The sequence below is a fragment of the Chaetura pelagica genome, unplaced genomic scaffold (assembly GCF_000747805.2).
Source record: "Chaetura pelagica isolate M959 unplaced genomic scaffold, ChaPel_1.0 scaffold174, whole genome shotgun sequence".
NCBI lineage: Eukaryota > Metazoa > Chordata > Aves > Apodiformes > Apodidae > Chaetura > Chaetura pelagica.
The window spans coordinates 2,651,203-2,664,020 of record NW_009953722.1 but is presented as its reverse complement, the minus strand read 5'-3'; the positions used below and the strand labels follow the sequence as shown (position 1 = coordinate 2,664,020).

Here is a 12,818-nt window from a genome sequence, read left to right as displayed (position 1 = left end):
GCATATGAACTTTTCTCAAGCACAAGGAGCAACAGAAAACACACATTTTGCATTTGGAAGTTTACCGAATAGGTAAGGAGATTTGCAAATTTCGCTGCTCACACATACAAGTTATGTATTCAGTTATGAATAAAAGACAGGGAAGGGGAATAAGGCAAGAAAGACTTTTAAAAAGTCACTACCTAAGATGCATTTCTGTCCATCCATCTCCACAGACCCCAAAGCCCCTCCCTCATCACTGTGTTGATCTTACAAGCTCTCCTAGTCCACCTTTTGTTACCTTCCCTATTCTGTAATGCTACTCTATTCGTATACCAAGATGTATTACCTGGTCAAGTCGTCTCTGCTCTCAGTAAACTGCATTATAAAGATGGGAGGAGGAGGAGGAAGCATTGGTGCCAGCAGCTGTGTAACCTCACAAATTCAAGCAAGGGATTTGGAGAGAGCAGAGAGGCTTTGGAATTACAGTGTCAGAGCAGCGAAGCTACAATCTTAATATATTCATCCAAGTGCACCAACAGAAAGCAAAGTGAGGTACAACTGATTGGATTTTTCATTTACCTGATGCCTCCGAGTCATGATAGAATGAAGTGACATATACAGATACTGAGAACATGACACACAGCAAGAGCACTACTGCAAACATTTGGGCACTTGTCAGGTACATCTCCACAAGAAGTAACAGAAAAGGTACAAATGTAAACACACGCATGGCATCCTCATTTTCCAGGGTCCTACTAGTAACGTAAGCATTTAAAATCTGTATTTTGAGGTGATACCGTTTGAGAAACAACCCAGAATTAAAACTAAGAGCAGAAGAGTCACTGGCAGCCAGCTGCATTTGTAAACACAAAAGGTGCAATTTAACACCTGCATCTCTGAATTGTGCCTTCAAAATCTGCATGGTCTATTTTGAAGATAATGTTCGTGGGCTGATAAATGAGACAGCATGTACTGTGAGCTTTACATCACTTTATAATTAGGTTTGTAAGGGAAAAGTAAAACATGGTAATAATTTACAGGGTTTTAAAAAAACCACATGCATTAATTCAATGAGCACACTGGCTGTGGGCAGGATTTATGATCAGCATATGTTTATAATGACAAATTTTATCTAATAGCTACAGCATTGTTGTGCATAATGACAACCAAAGAAATCTTGCTCTTGACTTAATGCACAGAGTATTAGGAAATTTAATAAAAATTCTATCTCCTTTCTAAACATTAAAATAATTATTCTTTTTCAAGCATTCAGTCTACTCTTACCATTGCAATCTTTTCATGAAAACTTGGCTAGAGTTTAAAAATTTAAAGGCCAGGCTTAAAAAGGAAAAGGAAAGTACTATTCATTTTCAGCATCTTTGCTAAGAATGCACTAATTAGATTCTATGTTATGCCAGTGTTACTTTTTATTACTTAACTAAGGAAAACAAAGTTGCTTAACTTTCTTGTCTATACATCTATACATAACTATTGGATAGGACTTAAGAAAAAGCTTCTCAAAGCAGTACTTCTCAGAAAGAGTTGACTCAAAGATAACTGGAAAATTAAGACATTCTTTTATGGATTGTTTCTGATTAACATAGATTTGGATCTACTTGTATTTGGTTCTGGGACTGTTAACTATTCTCTTCTGTTACACTAAGTACCCCTGCAGATTTATTTGTTAAAATACTTGTATGGAGCCTCTCAAGAATAGGCTTTGAGAGGTGATTTTATGTATTCTGAGTTCTTCTTTATAGAAAGAACCAAGTGAAGCAGAAAAGAAAAAGCAGGGATTGCTCTGGGTTTCCTCAAAGACCTGAGGTAGAAAGGTGAGTTTACTTCACTTGCACATAACTTTCTTTCTATGAATTTCATTTTAACACGTGAGATGAAAGTAGCGACACAGCAACGTCATCTTTTGAGGTGCTATTAGTAATAACTAACTTCATTATTAAACTGAAGAAGATGGCAATAAAAAAAGACCTTTTTTAAATCTCTTCAAGAATAACTTGTTTTTCCTGACATAGGCATCTCCTGTAACACAATGAGATGCACTACCACCAGCTTCTGGAAGCTAGACGTCACAGAATCAGTGATTAAAAAGGAACTAAATCAGAGGGTTCCATCAGCATCCCTGAAGACTGACTTTTGTAGAAGCTATAGGTGATAAGCATCAGAATGCAATATAAAATTTATGATGGGAAGAGACAGCAAAGATAGATTACTTAAATGTTTTCCCTCAGAACTCCAGTATAGGCCTCACTGAAACTCAATTTTTATTTATTCTTCTTCCTAAGGTTTTCCCTATGTTGACATCTAGAGCCAAATACACACTACATATTTCAATCCATCTGTTCTCTTAAGTTTCCTTGGTTCTTTCTAGAAGTCTCCTGAAGCTTGTTCCTGATACACCACAGCAAAACCAAAAAGCTAAATAACAGTAAGCATGACTGGTAAGGTCTAACAAGTGGAATACATGGTCAAGTTTAGTTCTTCAAATAAGCTTCAGTAGAAGATCCTGCAAAAAGACTCCTGACTAACTTCAAATTTGACATAAATTGTGACTGTTTGGGGAAAATACAGTAATAATTTTACAATATCTATGAAAAGGTAACATACAAGACCCCTTTGGTAACATACAAATCTTCACCATATTTGAAGACTGCTTTAAAGAAAGTAAGTTTCTCATTTTCTTTACTTCTCAATTGTTCTTTCTTGTGAACACAAAGACTTTATTCCCAGCTCTCAACAAAGGCTTCTTCTTTCTACAACTGCCACAATAAATTTCTTTATTATGTATTTGTCCTACAGCCAGTGTAAATGGAAGCACCAACTCTTGAAGACTTAACAGATGACCAGTTGCCTGGTTTAAAGACAAATTTGAGGAAGAGGTGATGAAGCAGCCTAAACAAGGAGAGCACCATGATGCTCTGGTAAAAAACACACCACTTACAGTCCAACGTTTCTATGACCTCTCAATTTCACTGCCTAGATTGTTCAAACATGCTTTAGAAATGGGAAGCTTTGCAGTACTCTTTAGCAAACTGTTTCCAACCACTATCTTTTATTGAGCAGGTCAAATAAATCAACTTCTATTATAAGGCTGCTTTCAGTTTTAATTCTGATGCATTGCTTGTTATCGAGCTATAAAATACCCAAACACTTTTGGTGTGTACATTTTCTTTGAAGCTCTTACTCATACAAATAAGATTAAAACAGAAATGAGAATAAATAGCTAATGATAAAAGTAATAAAACCAAAAGTACTTACATTAAACTTAATAATGTCATATATCAAGTACCGAGGGACTACCTGCCCATTAACCTTGTCGATGATCATTTCCTTAAAAGAAAAGAGAAGAAATTTACATTAATTTCATGACTACAGAAAAATGTCACATTTATACTTAGTGCATATGCCTATAGATGTGACAGAACTAAACACCAGCCACATCTTTATTATCAAAAACATTTTACAATAAATCAGGATGAAAAAAATGTCTTAAATGTCTTTGATGGAACATCATATAGGAAACCAGGAAGCTGTACTACAGCTCCACATTCTGATCTGCAGCATTTACACAATAGTTTCCCCCCAACTTTCAAAATCACTACCTTTCTTGATCCAATAAGATGTGTTTAGAAATCTCAGTAAGAACTATGACCCTAAATCAACAAGCACTTTTGGAAACCTTGCCAACAGCAGGAAGTACAAAAGCAAGGATGTAAAGAACAAGCATTAGCATCGCTCTGGACTAAGTCCAGAGAATGGCCACCAAGATGATCAAAGGGCTGGAGCACGTCTCCTCGGAAGACAGGCTGAGAGAGTTGAGGCTGTTCAGTCTGGAGAAGAGAAGGCTCCAGGGAGACCTTATACCAGCCTTCCAATACCTGAAGGGGCTACAAGAAAGCTGGGGAGGGGCATTTTATAAGGGCATGGAGTGACAGGATGAGGGGGAATGGCTGTAAACTAGAAGAAGGGAGATTTAGGATACATTAGGAAGAAATTCTTCAGTGTGAGGGTAATAAAACACTGGAACAGGTGGCCACACTTTTGGATGCTCCATCCCTGGAAGTGCTCAAGGCCAGGTTGAATGGGGCTTCAAACAACATGGTCTAGTAGGAGGTGTCCCTGTCCATGGCAAGGGGGTTGGAACTAGATGATCATTAAGGTCTCTTCTAACCCAAATTACTCTACAGCTCTATGATCAATTTTCTATGCTCAGGTTGGATCTTTTCAAGTTAACAGTGTCCCAGGCAGCAGTGACAACTGCAATTTGCTTGAACGCTGCATTGTGACTAAACAGTACGGTTCCCTCAAACGGGAATATCTCAGGTACTATCTGCATCACCTAAAATTAGTTAACATTCAGTATATACTGGTAAATCATCTTGAAAATCTGTCAGCTATAAGTAAGACTATCATCAACACCCAAACACAAATGTGTTTCCTAAACTTAATGGTATATACAAAAATATATACATCTTACACAGATGCTTACACCTGTAACTCCCATGAGTTGGAAGCCTATAGGCTTCCTATTATAGGAATTAGGAATAGTTCATTAGTTTGTTTTTTTAAACTAATAGAAATATTTAGGTTCATATAAATAAGTCATGACTGAAAATGGTGATAATCAACCAACTGGTAGATCCTTCTCAGAGACAACTTTGAAATACTCACTTCGCTAAATGCAACCAGTCTTATCCCTGCCCCTCAACCCCCATACAATTCTTGGCTAGGAAGTAAAGTTCTATCAACCAATGCTTTTGTGTTGTCAATGTCAAGATAAAATCCCTAATTCACACATAATAAGATAAAACAATTGGAAACGGTGAAAATAGTTCAACAAGTTAAAACAAAATTGTGAGCTCAAGAATTATTCCAAAAGAGAATCTTACATCAATGCAATTTTGTTGAGTTTACTTCTTGCCAAGTCAGTAGCATCTTTATGCTTTACAACAAAAAAACCCAAACAATCCAAAGAAGAGTCCCAATCTAAGACTGATTTTCAGTCTGTACACATACCAAGCTTCTCAAATTGCATCTAGTATTTAATCACATTTGGCTTTCAAAAATAAGTAAGCAGCTGTAAAAACATTAATTTGTTTCAAAGCAAACACAAAGCTTGAAGCCTTTAAAACTAAATTAAAAGAAATGAACCTGTTCTCAAAAAAACATTGGGAATTACGAGTTGCCTACTTAATATTTTGGAATCTCATCTTCTGTGAACAAAAGACTGAGATGGAGATGGGGCTTTCACAGCCAAATAGAGGATTCACAGGTGTTGTGATTAACTACCTGTAGTGATCTTACACATCTTTCAACATCATTAAAAAATAATCATTCAATGAGTGAAAAATATTCCTTTGTAACATTACGGTATCTTATTCTTAACTCTGAAAATCATTTAGTCACAGATACAGCCACATAACATTTGTAACAGGTCTGCATCCAAGTGATGTAATGATGCTATTCTGCTTCTTAACAATATTTAGGTAAGACACCAGTGAGCTGTCAAAGGAATAGCAGATGAAATGCTGCAATGCATTCCTTGACAATAAATTTTACAACTAACTGCAAGAACACATGGAGTAGGCACATACATCATAAGACAGAATGAAGGCGTGATGTTCAAACTTGGAAGAGTGTGTAAAGACACAAATGAAGTAACCCCACCCAGGACTCCTGATACTTAGCAGGTGCAATGAATAACAAAGTAAAACTTAAACAAAAGAATGCTACCATCTTTCTTTGAAGTTCTAATTGTATTAGATGTGGAACTATTTTTTAAAATACATTTAACTGAACATACATTCAAGGTATGAGAACTCATTTCCTCAGCATGCCTATTCAGAGACAGCTTTGATGCAAAGCTAACATTTACATGCAAAACCCTGAAAATATTTCAATGCCTAGCATTGCAAGATTTTATGCCTGATTTTCAAAATTGGAATTTCTGGATATTAAGTTTAAGAAGAACTATTAAATACAGCCAAGAAGACTGAGAATTATTTTTAAAACTTCTCTGGAATGTTCAGTTTTAACACAGAATTTTATGAAGTTTTTCCCTCCTTCAGACACATATAAACCTTTTTGACCCTATTACTGACCCAACTACCCTCTTTCCTCACATCTTCACTTCTTCACTTCTTTCCTTCCTCCCCTGCATATTGTTCACTTTTCACATCCTGACTGAAATCCCAGTTACCAGAGCAAATAAACAACAGCACAATATGTCTTTGCAGTAAAGATGACAGATTCCTGTGCTGCTCATCTCCATCATGACAACATTCACTGCGCCATTAGTTACACCAGTGCAACTGTCATAAGGCAAAAGCTGTAACGCGATCATAAGAATGATTCAGATTAGAAACACTCTAACACATCATTATTTAACAGTCTGATTTCAGAATCTTCCTCGGAATTATGAGAATTGAAAAATACTTCAGGGAATAGCCCTTAAAGGCAAGTTCATAAACAGCTGGGAAAATGTATTTGAGAAACCGATCACATTCAAACTCACTCATTCTGATCTGGTAAGGCAACTTTTAGATAACTAAAAACCCAAAACCACTCACATGGCATGATAATACAACACAAAAGTATCCCTAAGATGCACCTGCATCCATGCATTTCCTTTCCTAGACCCCACATAGATTTACAGCCACTATTGTATGTTTTAAAATTACCACTTCTAGTAAGTATGACCTTTTCCTTTGTCTATTGCTAGTTTAGGTACTAGTTTAACCCGTGGTCTTGCAGAACAAGGTTCAATGGCCAGTTTCTGTGATGTAATCTGGCAAAACTGCACTTGTGTTAATCTCCTTAATCTTCTGGTGCTGCAGAGCATAGTTTCACCGCTTATTAGAAACAGCAACTATGCTAAGAGCTTTTAGCTGGACAAGTACCAAAAGAACAGTGCTGGACTCACAACTCATGGACTTTTTCTTTTTTCCTTGAATCACACATCTAGCAAGCAACTTTGACTTAAAATAATCCAAAATTTAATCACAGAGCAAAGGGCCTCACTTTTCTAGCCAGTTGCAGGATGTATGCTTTCGTTGACAAAGAGTATGGAATCAGATCTAATCACATATCTCTTTACTGTCTTTCCCTCCTGTGCCTTCCCTTTCCTTTGTCCATTTACCTTCAACACTATTCTAGGCCCTGTTGTATTTCAGGAATGAAAAGGGCTTTTTTTTTTCTTTTTTCTTTTTTTTAATGTATCTATTTTGCACAAAGTGGCAGCCTTTGCAAACTCAAAATACTGTAAGTCATGCTATTCCTGGGAGAGCTTACAAAAAAGTGAGGTCTGTACTGATACAAAAACATATATCAGTCTCAATCTCACTCTCTGCTTTTGGAGTCCTTGGTTAAGTCTTTGAGTGTGAACAATGTATTATATATAAATAAAATATGCACAAAAATGTTATCAGCATCATGAAAAGTATTTCAAGCCTAAGAATGCCTCTGCATTTTGTACTCCACTGTTCCAAAGCTAAGCAGAATGCCAAGAAAGTTCCTGAAAATAATTAATTAGCTTTCTTGCATCACAGCCAAAACACTCAAGCAAAAATCTATGCATTCTCCCAGAGAGCAGAAAGGATGTACAACACTTCACTTCTAAAGGAATACTATATATTATACTAGTAACCTGTAGGTAATATTCAAATTAGCTATAATGAGCTTTGCATAAAACTTTATTCCATGCTGTAGAGCTGGAGATAACCATGGAGTTTTGTAGAAGAGCTCTTATCACCCAAGAGGTAACTGATCATAGTGAGAACTGTTTGCAGGTCATTTCAGCCTGAAGTGAACTGTAAATGCATTTAAAATTCTCAAAGACAATCACATGAAAGGCTTACACCAGAAGCCTTAAAGCCAGTTAATAGATCACTGAATTCATGGAAACTGCAGTTATGAAAGTTTTATATACACTGTCATTGATAACTGAGTTAGGGGAAATTATCTCATCTTCTGTATTCTTACCAGCAGTAGTTGTTTTGCTGCATGGCACCAATATTGCTGTTTTGTCTCCTTTCTCTCTTAAGCTTTTTAAGATTACTGTAAAGCAATTCTATACATCCATTCTCTGAGAGAAAGCTACTTCATGGGCAGCAACTATCATAGAATCATGGAATAGTTCAGGTTGGAAGGGACCTTAAAGATTGTCTAGTTCTAACTTCCCTGCATGGGCAGGGACATCTCCCACTAATTCAGGTTGCTCAAAGCCCCATCCAACCCAGCCTTGAACACCTTCAGGGATGCATCCCCAGCTCCTCTGGGAAGTCTGTCTCAGTGGCTCACCACCCTCACACTGAAGAATTTCTTCCTAATATCAAATCTAAAGCTCCTCTCTTCCAGTTTAAAGCCATTAACCCTTGTCCTATGACTATGTGGCCTTGTAAAAAGACCCTCCCCATATTTCCTGTAGCCCCTTCAGGTACTGGAAGGCCAGTAGAATGTTTCTCTGGAGCCTTTTCTTCTTCAGGCTGAACAACCCCAACTCTCTCAGCCTGTCTTCATAGCAGAGCTGCTCCAGCCCTCTAATCATCTTTGTGGCCCTCCTCAGGATTCACTCCAAGATCTCCATATCCTTCCCATGCTGAGGGCTCCAGAACTGGACACAGTACTCCAGGTGGGTTCTCATGGGAGCAGAACAGAGGGGGAGAATCACATCCTTTGACTATGAACTACTGCGAACTACTTGAACCTGTAATTAAAGAATTAACTCCAACAGCCCTTCAGCACTGATTAGAAAATGTGTTAACAAAAAAAGCCTAATTTTTCTTCTCATGGATTTGCCATTAACCCTTGTCCTATGACTATGTGGCCTTGTAAAAAGACCCTCCCCATATTTCCTGTAGCCCCTTCAGGTACTGGAAGGCCAGTAGAATGTTTCTCTGGAGCCTTTTCTTCTTCAGGCTGAACAACCCCAACTCTCTCAGCCTGTCTTCATAGCAGAGCTGCTCCAGCCCTCTAATCATCTTTGTGGCCCTCCTCAGGATTCACTCCAAGATCTCCATATCCTTCCCATGCTGAGGGCTCCAGAACTGGACACAGTACTCCAGGTGGGTTCTCATGGGAGCAGAACAGAGGGGGAGAATCACATCCTTTGACTATGAACTACTGCGAACTACTTGAACCTGTAATTAAAGAATTAACTCCAACAGCCCTTCAGCACTGATTAGAAAATGTGTTAACAAAAAAAGCCTAATTTTTTCTTCTCATGGATTTAAAAAAAAAAAAAAAAGGAAAGAAATAATGCATATATGCAGAGTGAAGGAACAGTCATGGAAATTATCATTTGGCACAAACATTAAACAAATATACAATTATGAAGTTAAGCTGTTCTGATGCTTCAAAGAACAGGCAAATTTTCTTCTCAAACCTGCTGAAAGGAATATCAACTGAAAATAAATGTAGTCCACCAACTGCTTTTTTTTTTTAACTGACTATACTTGAAAAAAATTAAAATTTGTACTAAAAGTATTTATCCATTGAAAAGCCTTTGTTTTATCTCAAAGTACTTCATTCAATCAGTACTTGCCATTTTGCTTTCCACTTCACAAAAAACCTGGAGGGGGGTTACGGTGGAGAGGACAGTAAGACTAATTTTATGGCAATAAAGGGATGTAGAGAAACACACTATAACAGTCAAATATTTACAAAACAACAAAATAAGTGAAGTTATACTTCATGCCGTGGGTAACTGAGACAACTTCCTTTATTCTTAAGAGAATTAAACTATAAATCTGAGAAACACAGCACAACAGATCAGAGCCCCTCTCCCAAGTCCCACATCCGTATCCTAATATATGTGCATCCCTGTCTTCCACCATGTACCTATTACTAAATCATCTTTAGAAATGCAAAAAAAAAGAACAGCAGCTTCCCTGAAGAACACAGAGGACTGCACCACATGGATGCTGGTAAGCCATTACTTTCTCAAGAGCCTTATGAAGGGCAAACAGAAAAAAAAAAAACTAGTACCAGGTTTTTCACCTCAACAGTATGGAACCTAATATAGGTCATTAAGAATAATATTTTGTATGTCATCAGGAAGCTGCTTGGCTGAAGAGGCTCCTACCAGACATGACAGCTTGTGCAACCACTTTTAAGCTGACAGCATGGCATTTCTTGCATTATACTCTCAATTTTTCAGTGAAGCTCTTCTGTCCCTGAGACAGGACATCATTCCTTGCAGTAATTATCCTCATAGAATCAATTTATACATGCTTCACATGTAAATGTGTGTTCAATAAGACAGATCATTCCAGAAATAACATTTCAAACATACTGACAACACAGGCCTGAGAAAGGAAGGAAAGTTAACAATGACAATAGTTTCCCATATCTGAGAAGTGCATTAGGCTTCAGAAGAACAGTATGGAAGATCATCTCAGACATTCAGTACTTCAGCAAGCAAGATTGACAGCAATGCAGAGAGTCTTTAATGCACATCATGATAGGAAACTGCTTTCACCTACATTGATGGGTATTTAGTGTAAGAGATAATGAAGTTCATTTGCTCATCTAAAATAGAAAGGTCAAGAAAGGAGTAATCTCTGCTTTCAGCTACTGTTCTGAGAAGTTTACCAAGAACACTCCAGGCAAGCCCTCAAACAACAAATACAGATGTTTTACAGCTTGTTTTACAAGTAGCTTAAAAAAAAATCCATCAGCAAGTTTACATAATTTAAATTGGCGTGACAACTTGGAAATATTCTAAACAAATGTAACTAAACCTTTCCTAAATCAGTCAATAATTCAGATGAGCTGAGAGTAAAGGTGACAGAAGCAAAGACACCAATTGACGGAAGTCTATAAAAAATTTTAGAAACATTTACATTAACTGGATTAAATTGACCATGTTTACTGTACCAAAATACAAAGCTGTAACAAGAGTGAGGTTCTGCATTTATTTCTTTACACTCTCTTCATACATTTTTTCATACTCAGAGAATGCCATCTCAACACCTTGATTTATTTCAAAGACAAAGAGCTCCCCCCAGAGCAGTTATCACTGCTATTCTGTTGACAAGAAATTACTTAATGAAGTGATTACCACATTCAGCCAGTGACTGAATCCACACTACTCCTGAAATTCCATGATTCACTGATCCAGGCCTGAAAACTTAGCCCTGTTTCAGAACAAATGTAAATAGTACTGAAATTGTTACCCTAATTACACAGGCATGCTCCTTACCCCATCCAGAAGAGTGTTTGTTAGATGTGTGCGAAGATCTTTACGGAAAGGAAATTCCAGATTAGATACATGAAAAATTGAATTGTCTCTATCAATCATATAAACTTCATTCTTTCCATCAATCAGCATCATGTACCTGCAAAAGCAATATTAACATATTATACTTCAAGGTATATCCTCTAAATCTCTACTGTTTTGATTTATATTAAGTGCTCAGAAAAACAGTTATGACAGACATTATAAAAAAAGCACTTTAAGAATTGTTTACAGTTAAAAATTTAAACCTGTTGCTTCAGGTTAGAAGATAATGTAGTTCAATGCAGCTATCGCAAAGAAAATATTTCAAATATAAAAGTTCAGAAAACATATACGAAAGTTTGTGTCCAGATAAAATGATGCCTGCAAATCTACTAAAATAAGAGGATTTAATGGTGCAAGAACTACATGAGGCTAATTCAGTTAGATTCCACTAAAAGATACTTTACTGCAGTTTTTCCTTTAAGTGAACCAGAACATTGTTTGTTATAAATCTGCAGAATTTTGTTCAAAACAAACACCTTTCCTGCTTATCACTAGTTACCTAACACTGTAGTATTACCAAGTCTCAGCTCCTCTAAATTAACACACTGATAAAAGTACAGCATTACATTACACACAAAGTGTAATGTAATGTACACAAAAGTACAGCATCACATTACATACAAAGAACACCCCAAAGCTCACTACACCATCACCAGCAACTTGTGAGCTTGGTTCAGTTGCTGACATCTGAATTACCTAAAAATTTATTTTCATTATGACAGTACTTGGGAGCCCAAGTCATCCATTTAGAGCGCTCTGTGCTAATCCCACAGACGATTGCTCTACAGAGTGGAAAAAAAAGTGGACACGTGGAAAGAAAAAACAAAAACCACAAGAGACACTAAACACCATGATAGTTGTAACACACGAGTCACCTTCATACAGTTTTCTTTGATCTTTGCAATAAGAATACTAAAGTAGAGTTTCAGGAAGAGTAACAAGGCAGCTGGACAGACAAAGGTCTTCCCAAACGTGGGCAGCAGCCCAGGAGAGCACACCTTTCGACTGGAGAAAATAAGCTGAAGAAATGTCAGCAGAAAGTAGCATCAAAGGCCAGCTGCAACAAGTCAACATCTTGGCAGTGAATGAGAAGTAATAAAGGTGCTGAGCATATCCCACAAGCAACTGAAAGTGAAGACCAGTAGCTTGGGTTGGATATGGTAAAGGAAGACAGAAACTGTTATAGAGCTCAGAAGGTTGGCAAAGCAAGTAAGACCAGAAAAGTGTATTTTTGGAACCAGTAAGATGTGATTGTACTTAGTAAGACCAGTGAAAAGAACAACATAATCATCAAGATGCAATCAAATTATCAGACAGAAAACACCATGGCTTAACAGCAGTGCAAAAAAATAAGCATAGAAGAAAGAAAGCTGACATGAAGACATGAAAGTAAGTCCATGTCTTGGTTAAAACTGAGTTATGTCAGTTCTACTAATTATCATCCAAGCTGCTGTAATTGAACTTATCCCTGATCATGTAATAACTACCAGTGTTGGTGGTCTAGACCAGAAGTCAAAGCATGACCTACGCTGGGCTTGCT

General features: G+C 37.2%; 1 protein-coding gene across 2 annotated transcripts in view; it reads right to left on the bottom strand.

Annotated features, from left to right (window-relative positions):
* RNGTT (RNA guanylyltransferase and 5'-phosphatase) overlaps window positions 1-12,818 on the bottom strand; it is a 172,209-nt gene that overhangs the window by 120,458 nt on the left and 38,933 nt on the right. For both annotated transcript variants that reach the window (XM_010000510.1, XM_010000509.1), the window contains exons 8-9: window positions 11,198-11,333; window positions 3,256-3,327 (exon numbers count right to left, since the gene is read on the bottom strand). In XM_010000510.1, the coding sequence (XP_009998812.1) occupies window positions 3,256-3,327; window positions 11,198-11,333 (208 nt within the window). The remainder of the gene's footprint in view (window positions 1-3,255; window positions 3,328-11,197; window positions 11,334-12,818) is intronic.